Below are 19,008 nucleotides of genomic sequence, written 5' to 3' on the forward strand. Positions count from 1 at the left end.
CCAGGATATTGTTTACTTAAGCAATCCAATTCCCATAACCCATTTAGTTTGCTCCAGTGTAGTGGACTATGGGATTTATCCAATGTGACTCACACACTTGAATCAGTTGACTGGACACTAAAGGACCCCTAAAACTGAATAAACAGCCATTGAATGGCCCTTTCAAAGCCATTGTGAAATGCAACAACTTAATCAAATAAATCAACAAGAATCTAACAAAGTACTTTATTTCAACAAAGAATATTACATTAAATGAAGATTTACAATTTTATTTTCATGAGGGGGTTTGGATTTCCAATTTTTACAGATGCTGCTCAAATATAATATAACGCCATCATGACAGCAGGCCATTATGCCTCCAAGATGGCCTATTTTCTGAAGTCAATGACAAAAAGAAAACCTTTTAATGAAGATGAATTCACAAATTTTTAACCAGTTCAGACTACATGACTGTTTTCAACCTAGAGGTAATTTATACTGATTATGATTAAAGAGTAAATTAAGTACACCCGAATAATTTAAATATACTGTTAATTATTCTAAACAGGAAAAGCAGAATTTGACAGCCAATAATACTCTTTCAGACTTCTTGGATAGATACATTTTTACCATCTCCTTAAATTCATAAACATGGTTATTTTTCAATTTTTTGGGTTAGTATGATTATAAGAATACCACTTGCTAGATTTCAAAAGTGATTAAAAGATAGCACATATGATTTTCTGAGCTAAAATAAAAAATTAATTTAATATGTAGTCAAGTAACACAAAAATTCAAACAGCATTAGCTACATAGTAGCCAATTGCCTCCAGCTTTCTCTTTTGTACATATTATCATACCAGAGATATTGAATTGCACAGCAAATATTTGGTACCCTTTCACAGTAGCCAAATAAATTGGCCTTCGTTAAAATTCCTAGTACAATTTTCAAATATCCATGTACATTAACCTTCACGGCAAAGATAACAAACAAACCAGTCAAGGTTTGCAGAGCTTGTATATTACATACCACCTTATTCTTCATCTTCAGTCACGCCCAAACATTTTTACAGTTATTATACATGAGGTAAAACCCTGGCATAAATTACATAACAATATGTATACTCAAATCTGAATAACAATGGAATGATACATAGTAAAGAAATACTAATGCAATATTCTGGTATCAATGGCAGAAATTTATTTATTAGGAACCTAAGTAAAATATCTAATTGCTGCAATTAGTACTCAGTGACAAAAGGTTGTGTAACATAGTCTTCAAAACAAAATGAATTTTTATTATTTTCTCAAATACTAATAAAATAGACTTTAGAGGTTCATTTATTTTTTTCAACTCATCTATGAAAAATTTTCAAAACTAAGACAATTCCAGGAAAGTGACAGCTTTGTAATGCTCCAATGATACCTATGGAAAAATTATCCAAGCTCACTACAGAATGAATAAAAGTTACTCAAACAACCAAGAGCAATGTCATCATATATATTACGAGTCACTTGCAATTCAATTGGATCATATATGAAGATGCAATATATATTTAAAAGGTGGGGGCATTTCGGATAAAAAGCCTGTCTTCCTCCTCCTTGATCCAGCTAAGAATTTTATCAACAGCTGAAATGGCATTTGCCTTGTTGATTAATGGCTCAAAAATAACATACAGCTCATATTTTGAGTTGACCTGAAACAAAAATGAACCCATTATTACTAATAAAATTCCAATAATAATAATGCTGAATAATTTATGCATTGAGAATCTAAAATAAATTAATAAATCACACTATGAATTACATATATTACATACACTGAATCATGAGCACACAGCCAGTCATGTTTATGGAATAAAATTCAGGGTGATTTAGAGAATAGCTTCACCTTTTCTCTGCTTTTTCATTGATCCCATTGAATCATAAAAACTCATTATAAATAAATTCATTTGGACAACACTGAATTCTTACAAAGCTAAATTGTCAATGCCAGCCAATGGGATACTATGAACTCAGGGGAAATACATGATGCAAACAAAGTGTAAAATTTTGAACATTTGTTATGGCCCCGAAACAGTAAATTATTCCTCTTTTAGCAAAGATACAGCATAAAAGTTCTGACTTTATAATGGTCCAGTGTGCATCTCATCAGTAACTTGAGAACTCATCTGGAAACCCAAGGCCCCTATATTTCTTGAGTAGTTCTGATGAAAACAATAACATTGAAAATGTGAAGCTCCCTCAAGCTTTATTTTCAGCATAATTGGTACTTCTTATGGGTCAAATTTAGCTTGGCATGGAATCAGTAAAATATTTCTGCTATAGTGAATGAGTGATAGAGTGACTCACACTCTCAGCTATAGTGGGATATTATTTTACAACAGGATTAAGAAGGGAATAAAAGAATACTTGACTTGTTTATAAAATTAGCTGAAGAATCATTGCCAGCATCATCCAACAAGACTATGTTTCCTTTTTTGAAGAACAGTCTCCAAATTGCTAAGGACTCAAGGGCACCACTAGGTTTAGCATCTTTGATTAAATGGTTGTTTCCCAAAATCAATGGAAAAGCACAACTACCATCATTACTATGACACTCGGATACTCTTCCACAAAAACAACTTTCCCCCGTAATTCTAAGCTACATTATAGAATAGCATATCTATTATATGATATTTAGCAGTATTCAAATAAAATTTGTTACAAAATACATGGAACTTTTCATAGCGCACTTTTGAACGCTTTCCTAAAGAATATAAAACTGTTTTCAATTAACCTAATTATGAAAACATTTGGATACATATGACTGTTCGGGGAAGTGTTAAAAAATGTGTCACAAAAAATTTAATGAATTTTGTAACAAATTCCACATGAATATACGCTACATTTAATAAAATATATATCCTTTTTCACAATTTTTGCAATTTTGGTGCATGTTAAGACTTAGTATTGAAGCAATTGATACAAAAATTGTTCTAACATCATATTCAGTAAAAATAACAGCAGTACTACAAGTTTCACGATGATATTATATTCCAGCTAACCTGAAAGCTGAAAATTGCAACTTGTTTCAATTTTATCTTCCCTTTTACATTGAGAGCAAGACAAGAAATTGGAATCCACCACTTTCCATTCCTATGCAACAATCCTTCCAAAGAGCATTATCCACTGACCTATTCAGTGAATTCAAAAAAGAGGGAAACAGGTTGAATGAATTCTATGACACCTGGATTTACATTGTGTATTTCCATGGTTATAAATAAAAAGTACTAGGTAATTTTTCACATAATTATGTTGTCAACCAGATTTTTGGAAATCAATAATTTATTGCCTTGAAAATTTTATTTACAAATTATTTTTAAGACAATGCTCATCAAATGAAGTGTAAACATTGAAATCAGAGTTGAGAGTATACTATATAATCATTTGGAAAATTTCCAAGTATGAACCTGCTAATTTATAATGAGCTGGAATTTGTCAACTGCCATTGGATGAACATATGCCACCATATGACTTCATTTTAAAATGATACTAAAATATGAATATTTAGGCCTTGTGTATTCCACTTATGCATGGAACCCCACAAAAAATTCACTTTCCTTACTCTGCTTTAATATTGGAGGAACAATTTTTTTTTAAAATTTTAAAAACTAAATTCTTCACACAAAAAATTCATAATGGAATATACCCACAAGTTATAATTTCCGAGATAAAAATATCAAAAATTTCTGTTTTAAGCTTCCCAAATGTAAAGCACTATTTACTACCATGGTACCTGACTGCAGGAATTTATAATACCAATAAACTCATTAAAAACAGGTAGTAGAAAAGTATCTAGTTATTTATACACATATGAGGGAGGCGAGGATGCTTTTTCCATAGGGACTTCTGTCAAAAGATCATTCTTCACTAATAACACAGATTATGTCAAGGAAAATCTTCAATGCCTAAGGCTTTTGGGTATTCCTCCTCATCAGAGAAGCAGGCTTGTTGTTACCAAGAGACACTCTGACACACAGGAATACCCAAAACCCTTATTCATTGTAAATAAATGTCACGAAAACCTAAAATTCCACTTAAAGGAAAACACCCTCCTATGACAAGGTACGTGAATCAATACTTAGCCACTCTTCTGTAATTATGACATCAATACAAGAACTCATAATGTATTCTTAGCGGCTATTGCCTTTTAGGGCTCTCAAGTGGTGAAACCCAATAGCTTTGTTTGAAGAATATCATGTACCGGAGCTATAGAATAGATAGGGAAGTGATACGTGGGATATTACTGGCAAGGGATCACCATCCATAATGAGTGCTACTGGATGTGAATGCATGCATCATGCTATGATTTACATAAAACCATAAACAACAGTAATCAACCTGAAGGTCAGTTTGGTAGGTGATGGTATAGTTCACCCAGTATTAAGCCCGACGGCTTGTGAAATTCACACATCAGGGTAGGGGGGCCAGTTCCTTTCCTTGTGTTATGGTTTCCAAGGAAGATATGGAACCCAAAAAATCACATAGCTTGGGTGGAGCTCCAGGTGCCTAGAGTGCCTTGCCCGGGAATCGAACCCGGGCCCCTCCGGTCAACAGTCCAACGCTCTACCCTCTGGACTACTGCAACCCATTATGATTTATAAATAAATGAAAAGACTAACTTTGTAGTTCCACACGAAAACGATTTATTCACACGACCCAGGTTTCGAAGTAAAACTTCATCATCAGGTGAGCTCTCTACATTTGCAGCCCTTCTTATATATACAGCCAGGGCGGGGGTGGGGTGGAGATAATCAGGAAGGTTTGGGAGGGGTAAAGTCAGGATTGGTTTGCATGCCGGAGGGGAGGGCAGTTTGGCGTCCCCTCCGCGATGTTGGTGGAATGTGGAGCGGGAGGGAGAAGTCTACATTGTAGAGCTCTCGTGAGTCAGCGGATTAGAGAGGGTTAGATGAAGGGGAGGGGGGGGGGTGTCATCGGCCACCGTGAGGATTGGGACTTTAAGGAGGGGTTTGGGTTAGCTTTTCTACATCATGCCACTTAAATAAATACATTATGCAATACATTTATCGAAGAGCACAAGATTCAAGAACTGAAATCAGACCCAACCACCAAGTTTCAACAAGAGTGCAAAAATTCGTTAAAATCATGTTCAATATTATTTAAGTGGCATGATGTAGAAAAGCTAACCCAAATGAATCCTTCAGCACCCCGGTTCTTTGGGTTACCCAAGATTCACAAACCAGGATTTCCGATTAGACCCGTGATTTCTAACGTAACAGCCCCCAACCACCTGTTAGCGAGAAGAGTAAACGACATATTTAGAGAGCATTCAAAATTTGAAGCAAAATACGGTGTGCGTAATTACATTGACTTCATCAACCGTGTTTCCAAAGTGACTATCCCCAACAAGTGCTTCCTAGTGTCCTTCGATGTATCCAACCTCTTCACCAGTGTGCCGCCTAAAGAAGCCATAGACATTGCAGAAACCAAACTTATCCAGAATTCTGTGCCTTACCCAGTTATCTGTGAACTAATCCAACTGCTACAGACATGTGCTTCGCAAAATTATTTTAAATTCAACGGAAAATATTTCAAACAGCCCAATGGCCTAGCTATGGGTTGCCCTCTATCACCAATTCTGGCCGACATTTACATGAACCATTTCGAAAAGAACTTGTTCTCCTCGTGTAACGAACTAACAAATAATGTGTTGTGTTGGTATCGATATGTGGACGATGTGTTTTGTGTGTGGAGAGGCTCCAAAAGGCAAATTCAGCTATTTCTTACACATTTAAATTCTTTGAACGAAAACCTAAAATTCACCTGTGAAGTAAAAGAAAATAATACACTGAATTTTCTTGATTTAAAAATTTCAAAATTAAACAACCGGCTTGATTTCTCTATCTTTCGGAAAAACTCATACACAGATCAAGTTATCCATTTCAAGTCAAGACATTGCTTCTCACAAAAACTCTCCGCCTTCCATTCAATGATACACCGGTTGGTGAACGTCCCAATGTCGCAAAACAACGTCAAAAAAGAACTTAACACGATTAAATTGATTGCAAGAAACAACGGCTACGATGAGGAGCTAGTAGAGAAACTATACCGCAAAAAACTTAATAAAATGGCATTGAAAGATATTTACAGTACTGAACCGCCACAGGACCCCGCAGCCAAGTGGCGCAGAATCCTTTATTTAGACGATTTTTCACAAAAAGTATGTCAGAAACTTCCAAAATGTAGAATTAAGATAGCCCATTATAACAAATCAAGTCTCAGGGGCCTGCTCTCCCACACAAAGGACAGAATCCCATATAAGGAAAAGAGTGGAGTATATAAGCTAAAGTGCGATTGCGGGGCAATATACATCGGACAGACAGGGAGGAAATTCCAAGAACGAGTGAAGGAGCATCAAGCATGTGCAAGAAATAAAAAGATGAACTCTCAATTCGCAAAGCATTTGATTGATAATAACCATAAAAGTGATTTTGATTTCGAAATTTTACATGTTGAAAGCAAAGGCTATAGATTAGACGCCTTAGAACATTTAGAAATTTTAAATAGTGTTTGTTTAAATGAAAATATTGTTAACAAATTTCTGTATGCCTCCCACTCTCCCCTCCTTAAAGTCCCAATCCTCACGGTGGCCGATGACCCCCCCCTCCCCTTCATCTAACCCTCTCTAATCCGCTGACTCACGAGAGCTCTACAATGTAGACTTCTCCCTCCCGCTCCACATTCCACCAACATCGCGGAGGGGACGCCAAACTGCCCTCCCCTCCGGCACGCAAACCAATCCTGACTTTACCCCTCCCAAACCTTCCTGATTATCTCCACCCCACCCCCGCCCTGGCTGTATATATAAGAAGGGCTGCAAATGTAGAGAGCTCACCTGATGATGAAGTTTTACTTCGAAACCTGGGTCGTGTGAATAAATCGTTTTCGTGTGGAACTACAAAGTTAGTCCTTTCATTTATTTATAATGAATCGGTTCCATAAAGTTACGCCAGAAACCATTAATTACATTATGATTTACATAATATGCTGTTATGGCTTATTATCATAATGAGATAACATCTGCATGGATGACTGCATGAAGTAAGTAGCTCATCATTACATTCATGCCAAATGAGTTAAAATTTGGGACTGGTTTTCTCAGGGTTACAAGATGGTTAGTAATTTTTGATGCTTTTCAAGAGAAAAAATATCATGCCAAGTCTGTGCATATATCCACATCTACACAAATCTGGTAAGCCACTGCAAGGGCAACTAGCAGGGATGTTATGGTACCAGGCACACATTTATAAAAGCAAAAGCCCTGACCCACTGATTTATCAATGCAGAGTCTCAACCCCCTGCATCAGGGAATTTAAATTTGGCAAAATGGTTCCTTTAGTGATGCAAGGAAGTGCCTGACCCACTGATTTATCAATGCAGAGTCTCAACCCACTGCATCAGGGAATTTAAACTTGGCAAAATGGTTCCTTTAGTGATGCAAGGAAGTACCAAGACATGATTTATTGATAGTAAATTCTAGAAGGGTGTAATCTGGGTATAATAACTCAAAGGACAAGTTCTATAAGCCCTATATTATGGTTACCCATCAAAAGTAAATGAAACTTTAAAACATAAAATGCAAATTGCATCTCTAAATGTTATACAATTTTGCCGATTGCAGCAGAGAAGATTGATTTAATTTTTTCACATTTTACAGTAACTTGTGTGAGCCCACTTTTCTCCCCAAAACCACACTTAATGGCTGAAAAAATTAAATCATATAAAAATTGTGGTAATACATAAAATCTCTAAATCAACTAAAACTTATTTCAAAAAGAAGAACTACTTCCAAGAAACTATGGAGATGCCACCACAGTAACTTTTAACGGTATCATGCACTAATATGCATTTCAATGCAGCAATCGAGTGCAAAAATCATTCACCTTGGCTGGATTTTGTTGCAAGAAAAACTACTTCTGGATATTAAAAAAATAAAATATAAGAAACGAAATATAGACTTTGCAGAATATTCTAACCACTGATTAGGCTATTTGAATATTTCATTACTCTTTGCCTTATTCATACACGTTCATTTTATGTAATGCCATCAGCAGAATTTATATTGGCAAATTACAAGGACTTGTAAAATTACTTTTTGGCTTGAGGCATCGGCCGCTGGTCTCATTGTAATGGATTACTGGTTTACTTTGAGGACTGATTTACTCTTATAAGAATTCAAGTTAATTCCTAACCATTGTGCTGGTCATTCACCACAAAAATTGAGGGGTAATTAGAATCTTTCAAAATATGTAGTGCGATGATTGTGATTTTAACTGCAAAATCATAATAATTTATGTATAATGATAATGCAATTTCTTAGGGGCATTGGCAATGACAACTTTTTGTTAATGATTCATATAAACCCCAGTGAGAAAAGATATTTGTGAAAAATAAAAAAACTTACCCATCCCAGGATAGCTTCAGAATCTGCCTGTCTGAAGTATACCTTCTGAGGCCTGGCAACTGAGTGCAACCGATGATACAATTGTTGATATAATCCCATAAGCCTTCTCTCACCATCATCTTCATCATCCTCTTCACAACCACTACCATAACCACCCACAGTTTCATCATCATCATGCCCACTAAGCCCTGATGCCATGGATCCAGAGATGCTGCCACCCAGCTTAGTATTTGAGCCAAAACTACTCGAACTGCTAGTCTGGGTAAAAAAACCTGTTGGGGTGAAACAAACTTATCTTAATGCTCAAGTATCGAGAGAAATTGCTCTTGACCATACCGGCGGGGTGCCATTTGAATATCTATGATTACTGTAGCAAAAGCAACAATTTTACAAATAGGTCTTATGTGCAAGAACTATACATACATATTCATACATATACATTGATGAAATATTAACTGGCTCTTAAGATACCATATGACCACAATTCATTAATTACTACAGACAAAATGATTAAAAATTCAGTTGAAATAATGAGAGTCAGCACCTTCCCTATTTTCTATGTTATAATCATGGATGGAGTGGATAAACTGAAAAAACATTTATACTAGTTAAATTTAAGAGAGGGGAACTAAAACTTGAAAATATCCTATGCCAAGCAAAATACAGCAGCTGAATATTTCCTCTTCCTGATGCAGTAATTTCATTAGTTGCTGAGAAATATTATTTAGTATCACACACAAGTTGGGAAAATAAATTGCAATTTACAACCCTAAACGACCACGCTTTGAAAATGCAACACAATTTCATCAACTGCACTACCTCAAAAAAATTCTTACCAGAGGAGTTGTCATTTGATTCCAGGTCATCACTGGTGTCGTAATATCCACTCCCTCTTCCTTCACTTCTGGCATTCTGACTTCTGTGCGAACGCAACACATATGGACTTTCCACTCTCGGACAGGCAAACTGCGCTGATGTTCGACATTTATACAGGAAATGGCGAACTCCTGGTGCATTGGCCGCACTTGCACTGAATCCACCCTCAGCCAAGGCTTTATTTATAGCCACGAGGGCATCGCAACGCCGTAGTCTCTGCATAAAGAAGCATAAGTTACTATAAATGAAAGCTCTAAGGTATACAAAAAAATATATTTGCAAGTTATATTTAAAAATAATATGTTCCAACCCTGTGGATTGATGGCTAACAAGTGAAGTTCTTGGGTACATTTTTAATTTCAAAGCACATACCTAACATCTTATTCATAATGCATTTGAATTATGAATCTTCAAATTGTACCTACTCATACATATCAAATCATTTGGTTAGGGTATTCCCATCCATAGCAACGGCAAATCTAAAGAAGAGGGAGGGGTTTGTAAAAGTGTAACTAAGGGCAATATCAGGAAGGAAAAAATTTCATTAAGTGAGGTGAAAAGCATATTGTATCACTTCATATCTAGAGAGGGCAATATTCATTCAAATTTGAAAAAAATGGAGTTAATACAGCATACTGTGACCAAGTCCTTTCCAATGCATTTGTTTTCATAATTCTATTTTCTGAAAAATATGCAATGAATGTATTAATGTAAGGTTATAATAGAAACATTTCATAAAATAACATAATATTGATTAATACAATTAGACATAGTCATATGCTTAAGCACTGAGTAGAGGGCATCCTTTGTTATCCATTCACATTGCTTTTTCTAGTTTTTAGATAGCCTTTCACAATTTGATATAATACACGTTCCATAAGAATTACCTATGTTATCATACTCTATTTAAAAGCTAACAAATCCAAATGCTAAAAGTATGAAACATAAAACTTATTGTATACCATTTCAAATGCCAGTCATATGAAATAAAACAAACCAAATTGTACTTTTCATGAAATTTATGATACATATGAGTGACTTTTCAAAATTATTCAAGACTGATATTTTTACAACAACAGAAAACAAAATCTGATTAGTTAGATTCTGCAAATCATTTGTCATCACCGTGGGTGGCACCTAAATCACAACACCAAGTCCTGCAACAATTTCAGTTTTTCCAGGGCTATAACACAGACATGCTCTGACAAATACTAACTGGTCTAAAACAAAAAGAAACAAATATCAGGGAATTCTCAATTGGCATATCATATTCTCATCTTTTCCCAGAAATTTGACCTTTTCCCAACTTGCATGATATATAAATTCCAGAATTCTATAAAAAACAATACTCCTTCCAAACCTTTTTGGAGGAATTCAGTGATTTCAGACTTTCCTGATGATAGGCAATCATGCTATAGTTTAAAAAGTAAATATTCCCCTAAAAATTGACATAATCCTTTTTCCTATGAGAAAATTAGAGCCCAACATAGTCAAAAGCAGAAATCAGGCATTCTTCAAGACCACTTGCATTTTACTCAATGACAAAGGAATCAATAGCTTCTATCAATTTAAAATTCAAAACTCAGATACATAAGCATTTAAAACAATGATAAATTGATTTTTTTTACCTCAACAATCCTCTGCTTGGCCCCAGAAAGAGTAAAAAATACATCCCTGTCCACTGTAAGCAGCAACAAACAAGCCTGGCAATCATCTGATAAATAAGACACATGGCCATGGAGGTAACCACTGTAGGGAGAGAGAGGAAACATCATCCTTACCACATATGGCTGCATATTAATCGTTTTTTAGAGCTAAAAATTATGGGTAATTGTATTCTAATAGTTAAAAATCAAAACCTGCATGATGTAAATTACCCAGGTTTTTAAATAGGCGAGTTTCTAAGAGGGAAAAAGATAATAGTGTGAGTAACCATTTGATCATACATATGGTTTATTCTTTTAATGTATTACCGAAATCCTAACCTGGAGATGCTGATGGTACAGTTGGAGAAATGTATATAATATACCGAAGAAAAAGTGATTTTATCTAAGGATTAATACCCATCGAAATTTCATTCATAATGACTTCTTTTTTATTACTCTCCTAAAAAATTAAAGGAAAGTAGGTCAGGTTTGAAATGCAACAATGCATTAAAATACATGTATCTATATACCCACTGTAGAGTGGTCTTACATGTACTTACACATATGCCTCAAGTAATGTGTACATTAGATAGTCGAGATCACCAGTGCCTGTACTTGACATCACTACAGATATATAAATGTCTTTATTTGGGTGAAAACAGTCACCATTTGATACCAATGACTCTGTCACCAACACATGCTTCCTCTTCCAGTGCCACCACCTTCATCAAAACCATTCTTGATTAAAAGTAATAGGTGCTATAATAATCATTGCTCTCAAGGACAATCTCAAAAGATAAAATAAGTCTTGGGGTAATTAGGGGTCATTAAATTATACAGGATTATAAATAAAATTTTCATATTCTACTTTCTGCTTCATATTTGTTTTGATCCTAGTATCACTTACCTTACATTTTTTGTTGATAACTAAAAGTTTCACTCTCAATTATTTTTAAAAAGAAGAGTTCCTGAGGCTTAGCATACATGTTCTTTTCTTTACCTAGCTAGCTCTAAATTTTGTTCTCACTCAAGACCTCAATGTATACACAACCTTTTCTGACAGTGGTTCATGCAAATTCTGTCGACATCGATCATTTCCACTCACAAGTCATAATTAACAGAGGTAATTGTCATAGTTTGCTCCACGAAAACTATTATTTCAGATTCAATTAAGTAGTTTAGTTCGTACAGGGCTTACCTGTACTTGTACAGGCAGCTGAACAGCTGTGATAGCCTTTTATATCGTAAATTTAGTAACTAAAATATGATTATGGGAAGAAAAATACAGCTTTGTTAAGTCCAATTAAGTGGAATTTACAAAGCAGAATTTTTTTAAATCATTTCCGCAAAGTCAACCCCAAATCTACAAAGTTTATTCTAAAATATATGGCTTTTTTTCTTCATCAGCAACTGTGAGGAGATGCTTTTCAGTCCACTCTCCCTGCATCAAATTTATTTAAGAGATGCTAAACACGTGATAAGTGTCCTTATTATGCTTGATTCAATTCTCTAGCAAATGGCTCCCTTAACAATTTCCTCAGTTCATTAATACATGAGATAACTGATATTGTTTATATGACTAATTATGATTTCCTTTTTCAGGCTCAGTTGTAAGGAATTTTGAGTTCATGACATTCTGTATTCATGTGATGCACTGGCTTCCCACCTCGAGGGTCAGGGTTAGAATCCAAGAAGTGGAAAGATTTTACCGTAGTATCCCAATCCCTATTAGGGATGCACATCAAGGGGAGAATGCCATCTGTCGGATGGGTTGCTGAACTCTGGACCCCTTGGCAACATTTGTTAAAAGTAGACTAATACTGATTCCCGGCCTTTCTTCACCCTATCTCCAATCCCTGAACATCATAAATCCAACGAAATATCCAACTAAAGGTGCTAACGCCTACACTGTTGGTCACCTTCCATAACAGCTACTACTACTGTATTCATATGACACTGCTATCATTCTCAATCACCATTGTTTTCCTGCATTCATTAATTTAAGAAATATCCACAATGACAATCATAGGTTTTACCAGATTCTTCCCAATGAGGTCATGCCATAGGGGTGGGAAAACAAGTTGTCACAGAAGTTGATTTAAATTTGACATTTTTGTTGGTTGTTGAAGATGTTCACAGGATAGCAAGTATTGGGTCAAGAAATGGGTAAGGAGTGAGATGGGATGACCAGGAGGAACGAAAGCCATCCACGCATACCAACAAGCAATCATAGGGATAAAGAAGTATATGGGTCTTATGCTCAATTATAGGAAATAAAAAAGAGTATACCAGGACGGAAACATTTCACATTGATAGGTGATTAGATATTGATGGAAGGTGAAGGGATGCCAGGGCGACTTTGGTTAAGAAATTTTGAATGAACATAGAGAGAAAGCAATAGAGTTCAGCAGGACATGTAGAGAGATATCAGTTAGACCATGATATGGTTAGAAACAGATTTAAGAGCAGCTTGATTAATTTACAATTTAATGAGAGCAAATGTGATTTCAGATCATAATTCAGAATAAATGAGGTGTAATATCATATTCAAGAGGATAAAACTGGAATGAATGTTGAGGAAATGGCATGTAGATGTACTAACCAGGGCAAAAAGAAAGGAGTACCAGGAGGGAGTAGAGATAATCAACAGTATGAACAGGGAGATAAGTACAGGTACAACAGAAGAGAATTGGGAACATATCAAAAACGGATATCGAAGGATGAAAATGAAACTATAGAAATAGTAAAGAGGAAACGAACAAACGAAATTATTGATTATGGATGAGATGATTAGAAAGATAGATGAGGAAGGAAAAGGGAAGAATACTAACAGAAAATCAGATGTAAGAGAGTGCAAAGAGATAAACAATAAACAGAGGTGTGAAAATAATAGGGAAAAAGAAGATCGGGGAATATGCATTGCAAGGATATGGAAATAATACAGAGGAAGAGTGAAATTGATTAATTGGACAAGAAAGTGAAAGCACTGTGAGGAAGTAAATAGGTTCATTTCAGGCACAAAATCAAATGATACTCACCAATTCCATTTTTCTACTTAATTTAAACTGAACCAGCTATAACAGATATCATATTGTGTCAGGGGACCGGGGTGGACCAGTGATAAGAGCATTAAATGTAGAGAGAGAATATGACATGGATGATGATAGCTTAGGTCCAGGCTTACTTGACGGTGAGATGGAAAGGTCATTAAGGGAATTGAAATCAAGTTAGACCATGGGGGTAGAGAAAATTCCCACAGAATAATTTTAAGTTTTAGAAGAAGGTGGGAGGAAGAGTTTTTATGGACTAATACATAGTGTTTACAAGGAAGGAATTTGGTAGGAAGATTTCTTCAGATCAGTGTTAGTTAATACTCCATAAAAAGGGAAGGCAATATGTGAGGCTAAGGTATATGTGAGGACTACAGAAAAATAAGTTTGGTTTTGCACACAGCTACAGTGGTTCTCAGGATTATCAATAAGATGATAGAGAGCTGGGCTTAATTAGGGACTGGGGGGGATTACTTAGGGGATAATCAGTTTGGGTTCAGAATGGAAAAGGCAGTCATGATACCATAGCAATAATGATGCCACTGATGGAGAGTAACATATTCCAAGTAACTGCGGAAGATGGCGCAACAGTAACTTTTAATGGAGTCATCCGCTAATATGCCGTTCAATTCAACAATTTCAGAGAGTAAAAATCATTCACCTAAGGCACTAACATACTAGCACCCATCTTCCTTTAAAAGCTCCTTTATATTTATTTTCATGCCTGGCATTGTAAAACTCTGCCTTGTGCATTTGCAATGGCTTGTAGGGTGCAGAGTTCATGCAGATGTACTCACACTACAGGTCTTGAGAACCATATTGGTGTATGCTAATGTCTAGGGACAGGCCAAGTCTGCTTGGATGAACTACACTATTTACCACCTGTTGCCCAATTCCAGCATGATTCAGAAAATCATGCACTAGGTACAGAACCCAATAATATCTACTTAATGAATGGGATGAGAAAAATAATTACTTCGGCAAATGTAAAATGTCCAGGACATCTGAGCAACCTTTTGATTTCTCTAAACAATGCCATCATTTACAATCAGATATTACCTTCAATCATAGGGAATTGAGGTAACTTCACTGAAATCAACTTGGGGATACATATTACATATTTACTGTTGGCTTTTTCTTGAGAATGACTAAGAGCGGTAAAATGACTTAGAACAACTTTTTGAGACATTAGATTCTCATACTAGTTGCAATAAAATAATTATAGTATATCCCTAAAATTTACAAGCAACAGATAGGCTAAAGTGACATGATAAGGAAATAAAATATTATAACTCTTTTAAAACCTGTTGGGTTAGGTTTTATGTTCCATGATTGATTATCCAAAATGACAAGGAGCAATTAAATTGTGCCACCAAACATACATATTAATGTTGTTCATATTATTGTTCATTACATGCATTATTGTTCATAATCAAACATGTACTTTAGAAAAAATATTACATAACCATTTTCCAGTTCCGAATATATATGTGCCCTCCTCCCCAACATTTAGCATATACTTTATAGTTAAAACATTCTAGCAATTGATAGACTATTAAACTAATTCTAATTTATTATTTTAAATATTCACCTGGAGTCAAACCTTGGAAGGCAAATTGGAGTCCAGCTTTCAGCAGCTTTAAACGATTCTGATGAACTGACTAGATTAAATATCAGATGGAGATCTGCTGGATGAATGAAATACTTCTTCATTCGTACCAGTGAAATAAGTTGGTCATCTGCTACTAGTATGGCAAAAACCAGGTTCTGAAATAAAATTTTAAATATTCACATACCTGATTCAATAGATATATGGATAATAAAAATGGAAGACTAGTGAAACATATTCACTCTTCAATTCTGAAATGGCCACAGAATGAGAAGTATGAAATGCTAGAGTTTATACATAATTAATCACTTGATAGAGCACAGTCACTATAATAGGAAGTTTTGAATAGTTCTTTTCACATACTTTCTTGCGAAGGCTTGATGGAGATTTTCATATTCACCAGACAGGGATAAATGTTAACTCGAAAGACTACAAAAACTTTACATTAGATTAAACTTATATAATAAATACAACACATCAGTTCTCATTGTGAAAAGTTTGACTACGACTTGAGAGAAGAGATGATAAGGTGTTGCTTAGTAAGAAGCAAATTTCCTTCATCTTGACAGCTGAATAACAGTTTCCATCTCTCATTAAAATTTATCGAATGGAGGTATTTTGTTAGCAATCAGAGCATCCAGTAAAAGATTAAAAAGCATGGGATAAGCATTAACGGCTGTGATAGATGGAGTGCTATGAAGTATTCACCTTCTCAGCTGTTGAATGGCAATTCCTCCCTAAGGATACAAAAAGGTAGTCTACCACACAATTTAAAGTTTTACTTTGTGGAATATTTCCTAACTGAGGAGGAAGAGAAAAATTCTTTACAATTGCCCCAAATTTTTGTCAATAATCAAGTGTTTTCTCTCTTGCTACTCAACAATGGGTTAGGTCAACAACTTACCAAAACAATTCCATATGATTTCATAAATAGCATTCTACGAACCTTAATTTTTGAGCAAGCAGATTGAATAGTAGATCCAATAACTTCCCGAGCACTGGAGGCCAAAGGCAAACATCGAATGGCACAGAGAAGGAATGCAGGTTGTGTTTCTATAGAGGAGAGTAATCGATCAAGTAAACGCTCTGCACCCGATAACAAGCGACGCAGGTCATAATTTCTTCGCTGCTCAAATACCCTTGCCAATTGTGATGAAGTTAATACGCTCACTATTTGATTATGAGCATACCTATAAGGAATGAAATTACAGCGTGGGTTATTGAACATCATATCAAATATTACAATAAAAATATCCATTTCCTAAAATATCTATTTCCAATTATTTTAGGCTAATTGCCCTTCCATGATTATGTTTCATGTATTCAATGAAAGGTTGCGCTCAAATATGTCACAATGCCTTTTTGAATACCTATTCCAGGCCATCATAAATGAGATGAAAAGCACCAAAAACTCAGTTTAAGAAGTTATTAAACTAATCAAGATTGATCGTTAACTGACCAAAGTCATAATTAAGCTTCTGGATGTGGTAAAGCAGCATTTATGATATTCTCTTACACCCAAACAAAATATATGTAAGGGGGATTTTGGTTCATCTTGAGTTCTTCACTTATCATGATACCTCCACTAATGTGTCTCCCGTTAAGCAGTGATATTTTTGCATGGTTAGAACTCAGATTTCTTCACAAATATCGGTCACTATATGACTAATGCGAATTTATAAAATACCTTTCATGGAAGCGTGATTTTATAACTGTTTTAATGAACCAAAATTGTTAAAAGTAGAGCACTAGAAAAAATAAAACGAAAAAAAATACAACTTACGTTAGTTGCATTGCTACTTGAGCTACACTTTCCACAGTTCTGGATACAGCAACAAGTATAACTGGCCCTTTGGTTAAAAAAACAAATTTCACTGGTCCAGCATGAATGGAACGAATTGAATCATTTCCATCAGCTACAAATGAAACAAGCGCCTGCATCACACCAAACAATGTAACTTGCTTGTCTTCATTGCCATACCTAAAAAAATCAACTATTATTTTAAATTAACTCGATGACATTATTTATGATCATAAAATGAATACAGGAAAACATATTGGGGATGTTTACAAATTTGCATAAAAATCTCAATATGATAAAAGAATTGACTTACTTCATATGAATTTTGGTAAGGAGGAAATGACATCGATTGAACATTAAACTAACAAATAGAAAGGTAAACTTTCAACGGTTCAAAGAAAATGAAAGAAAAAGTAATCCGGTATTAGTGTGAATTCATAAAATCCGTCGCACAATACTTCTAACAGAATTATTTAGGCATAAACATTATATCTCTCTAAATGACAGCTAGGGCACGATTTTTAACCAAGTATTTATATATTAAATCAACACTTACGGCGTTTAAATCAAAAACCAAAACTAAAGAATTGGGCATTTATCTAATGAGGAAGGAAGAATCCCTCTGCTATTTTCAAACGTCACTATTGCATAATATTTTACCTGGAATAAACTGGTTTACCAGCCGCACTTAATATGAAGATGTGCTTTTTACGCCTTTTCCAGGCTGCATTTTGCCAGCATTCGGTTTCTTCGGTGCCAGACAATGACCCAACTGGTGTTGCCAAGGCATCTTCCTTTTCATCCTCTTCAGAAATTCCATTTTTATCTTCATCTCCTTTAACTTCCCCTTCCACCGACGTAAGGCTTGTTTCGCTGAGCCTAGACGCAAGTTCCTCCTGCAAATTTTGCAAAGGAAAAGCGCCTTTAAAGTAGTTATTATAACATACAAACGATTCATGATATATGCAATATCATAATGGGGTTCATACTGCAACTTCGTTGGTCAATAGCTTCCCATCATCGGGATCAGAGCTGTTATTGCCATCGTGCAATTCTTCCTGTATTTCGCTTATCGTACTCGTGGTGCTCTCTTTCATTTGCCTTTCATCAAAACTTGAATCCATTTCTTGCTCAAATTCTTCGAATGAATCTGTCGTGACGAGCATTTTCTCCGAACATGCTCCAGGCTCCAAAACATTTTTACCAACTGCTTCCTCATCAATGTCAATGATACTGTCTTCGTCGGGTAAATATTCTTTTTGTGGATCAGCCGCCATGGAACATAGAATATATATTACTTTACGCTATCCCTGTTATTCATTCAATGCCACAGGCCCAACCTCAACCCGCGACGCGCAACACTAGGGTGTTTTGTTATCATTTCGATTTTCGTTTTCGTGTTGTTAACAATTCGCAACAGTTAGTGGACACTTCCTGGATTAAGAAGCGTAAAATTATCGAATTAGGTGATGACGGTGTTAAGTCGACAAGTTGGCGATATTAACCAACCTTTCTAAGAGTAATGACATCTTTCAGTGATGCTCTTTTTTCTAATTCCACCCTTTTGGATGTGGCCCAGT

General features: G+C 35.4%; 1 protein-coding gene across 1 annotated transcript; it reads right to left on the reverse strand.

Annotated features, from left to right (window-relative positions):
* Window positions 1-211: 211 nt before the first annotated feature.
* On the reverse strand, window positions 212-18,886 carry Mon1 (vacuolar fusion protein MON1 homolog). The gene is made up of 9 exons (XM_071589263.1): window positions 18,418-18,886; window positions 18,089-18,324; window positions 17,411-17,608; window positions 16,574-16,817; window positions 15,610-15,785; window positions 10,951-11,071; window positions 9,283-9,538; window positions 8,447-8,718; window positions 212-1,676 (listed from the first exon to the last, which is right to left on the reverse strand). The coding sequence occupies exons 1-9, from the start codon at window positions 18,703-18,705 to the stop codon at window positions 1,536-1,538; spliced, it is 1,932 nt and encodes a 643-aa protein (XP_071445364.1). The 5' UTR covers window positions 18,706-18,886; the 3' UTR covers window positions 212-1,535.
* Window positions 18,887-19,008: the final 122 nt, after the last annotated feature.

Source organism: Hetaerina americana, unplaced genomic scaffold (genome assembly GCF_022747635.1).
Source record: "Hetaerina americana unplaced genomic scaffold, ioHetAmer1.1.p SCAF_35, whole genome shotgun sequence".
NCBI lineage: Eukaryota > Metazoa > Arthropoda > Insecta > Odonata > Calopterygidae > Hetaerina > Hetaerina americana.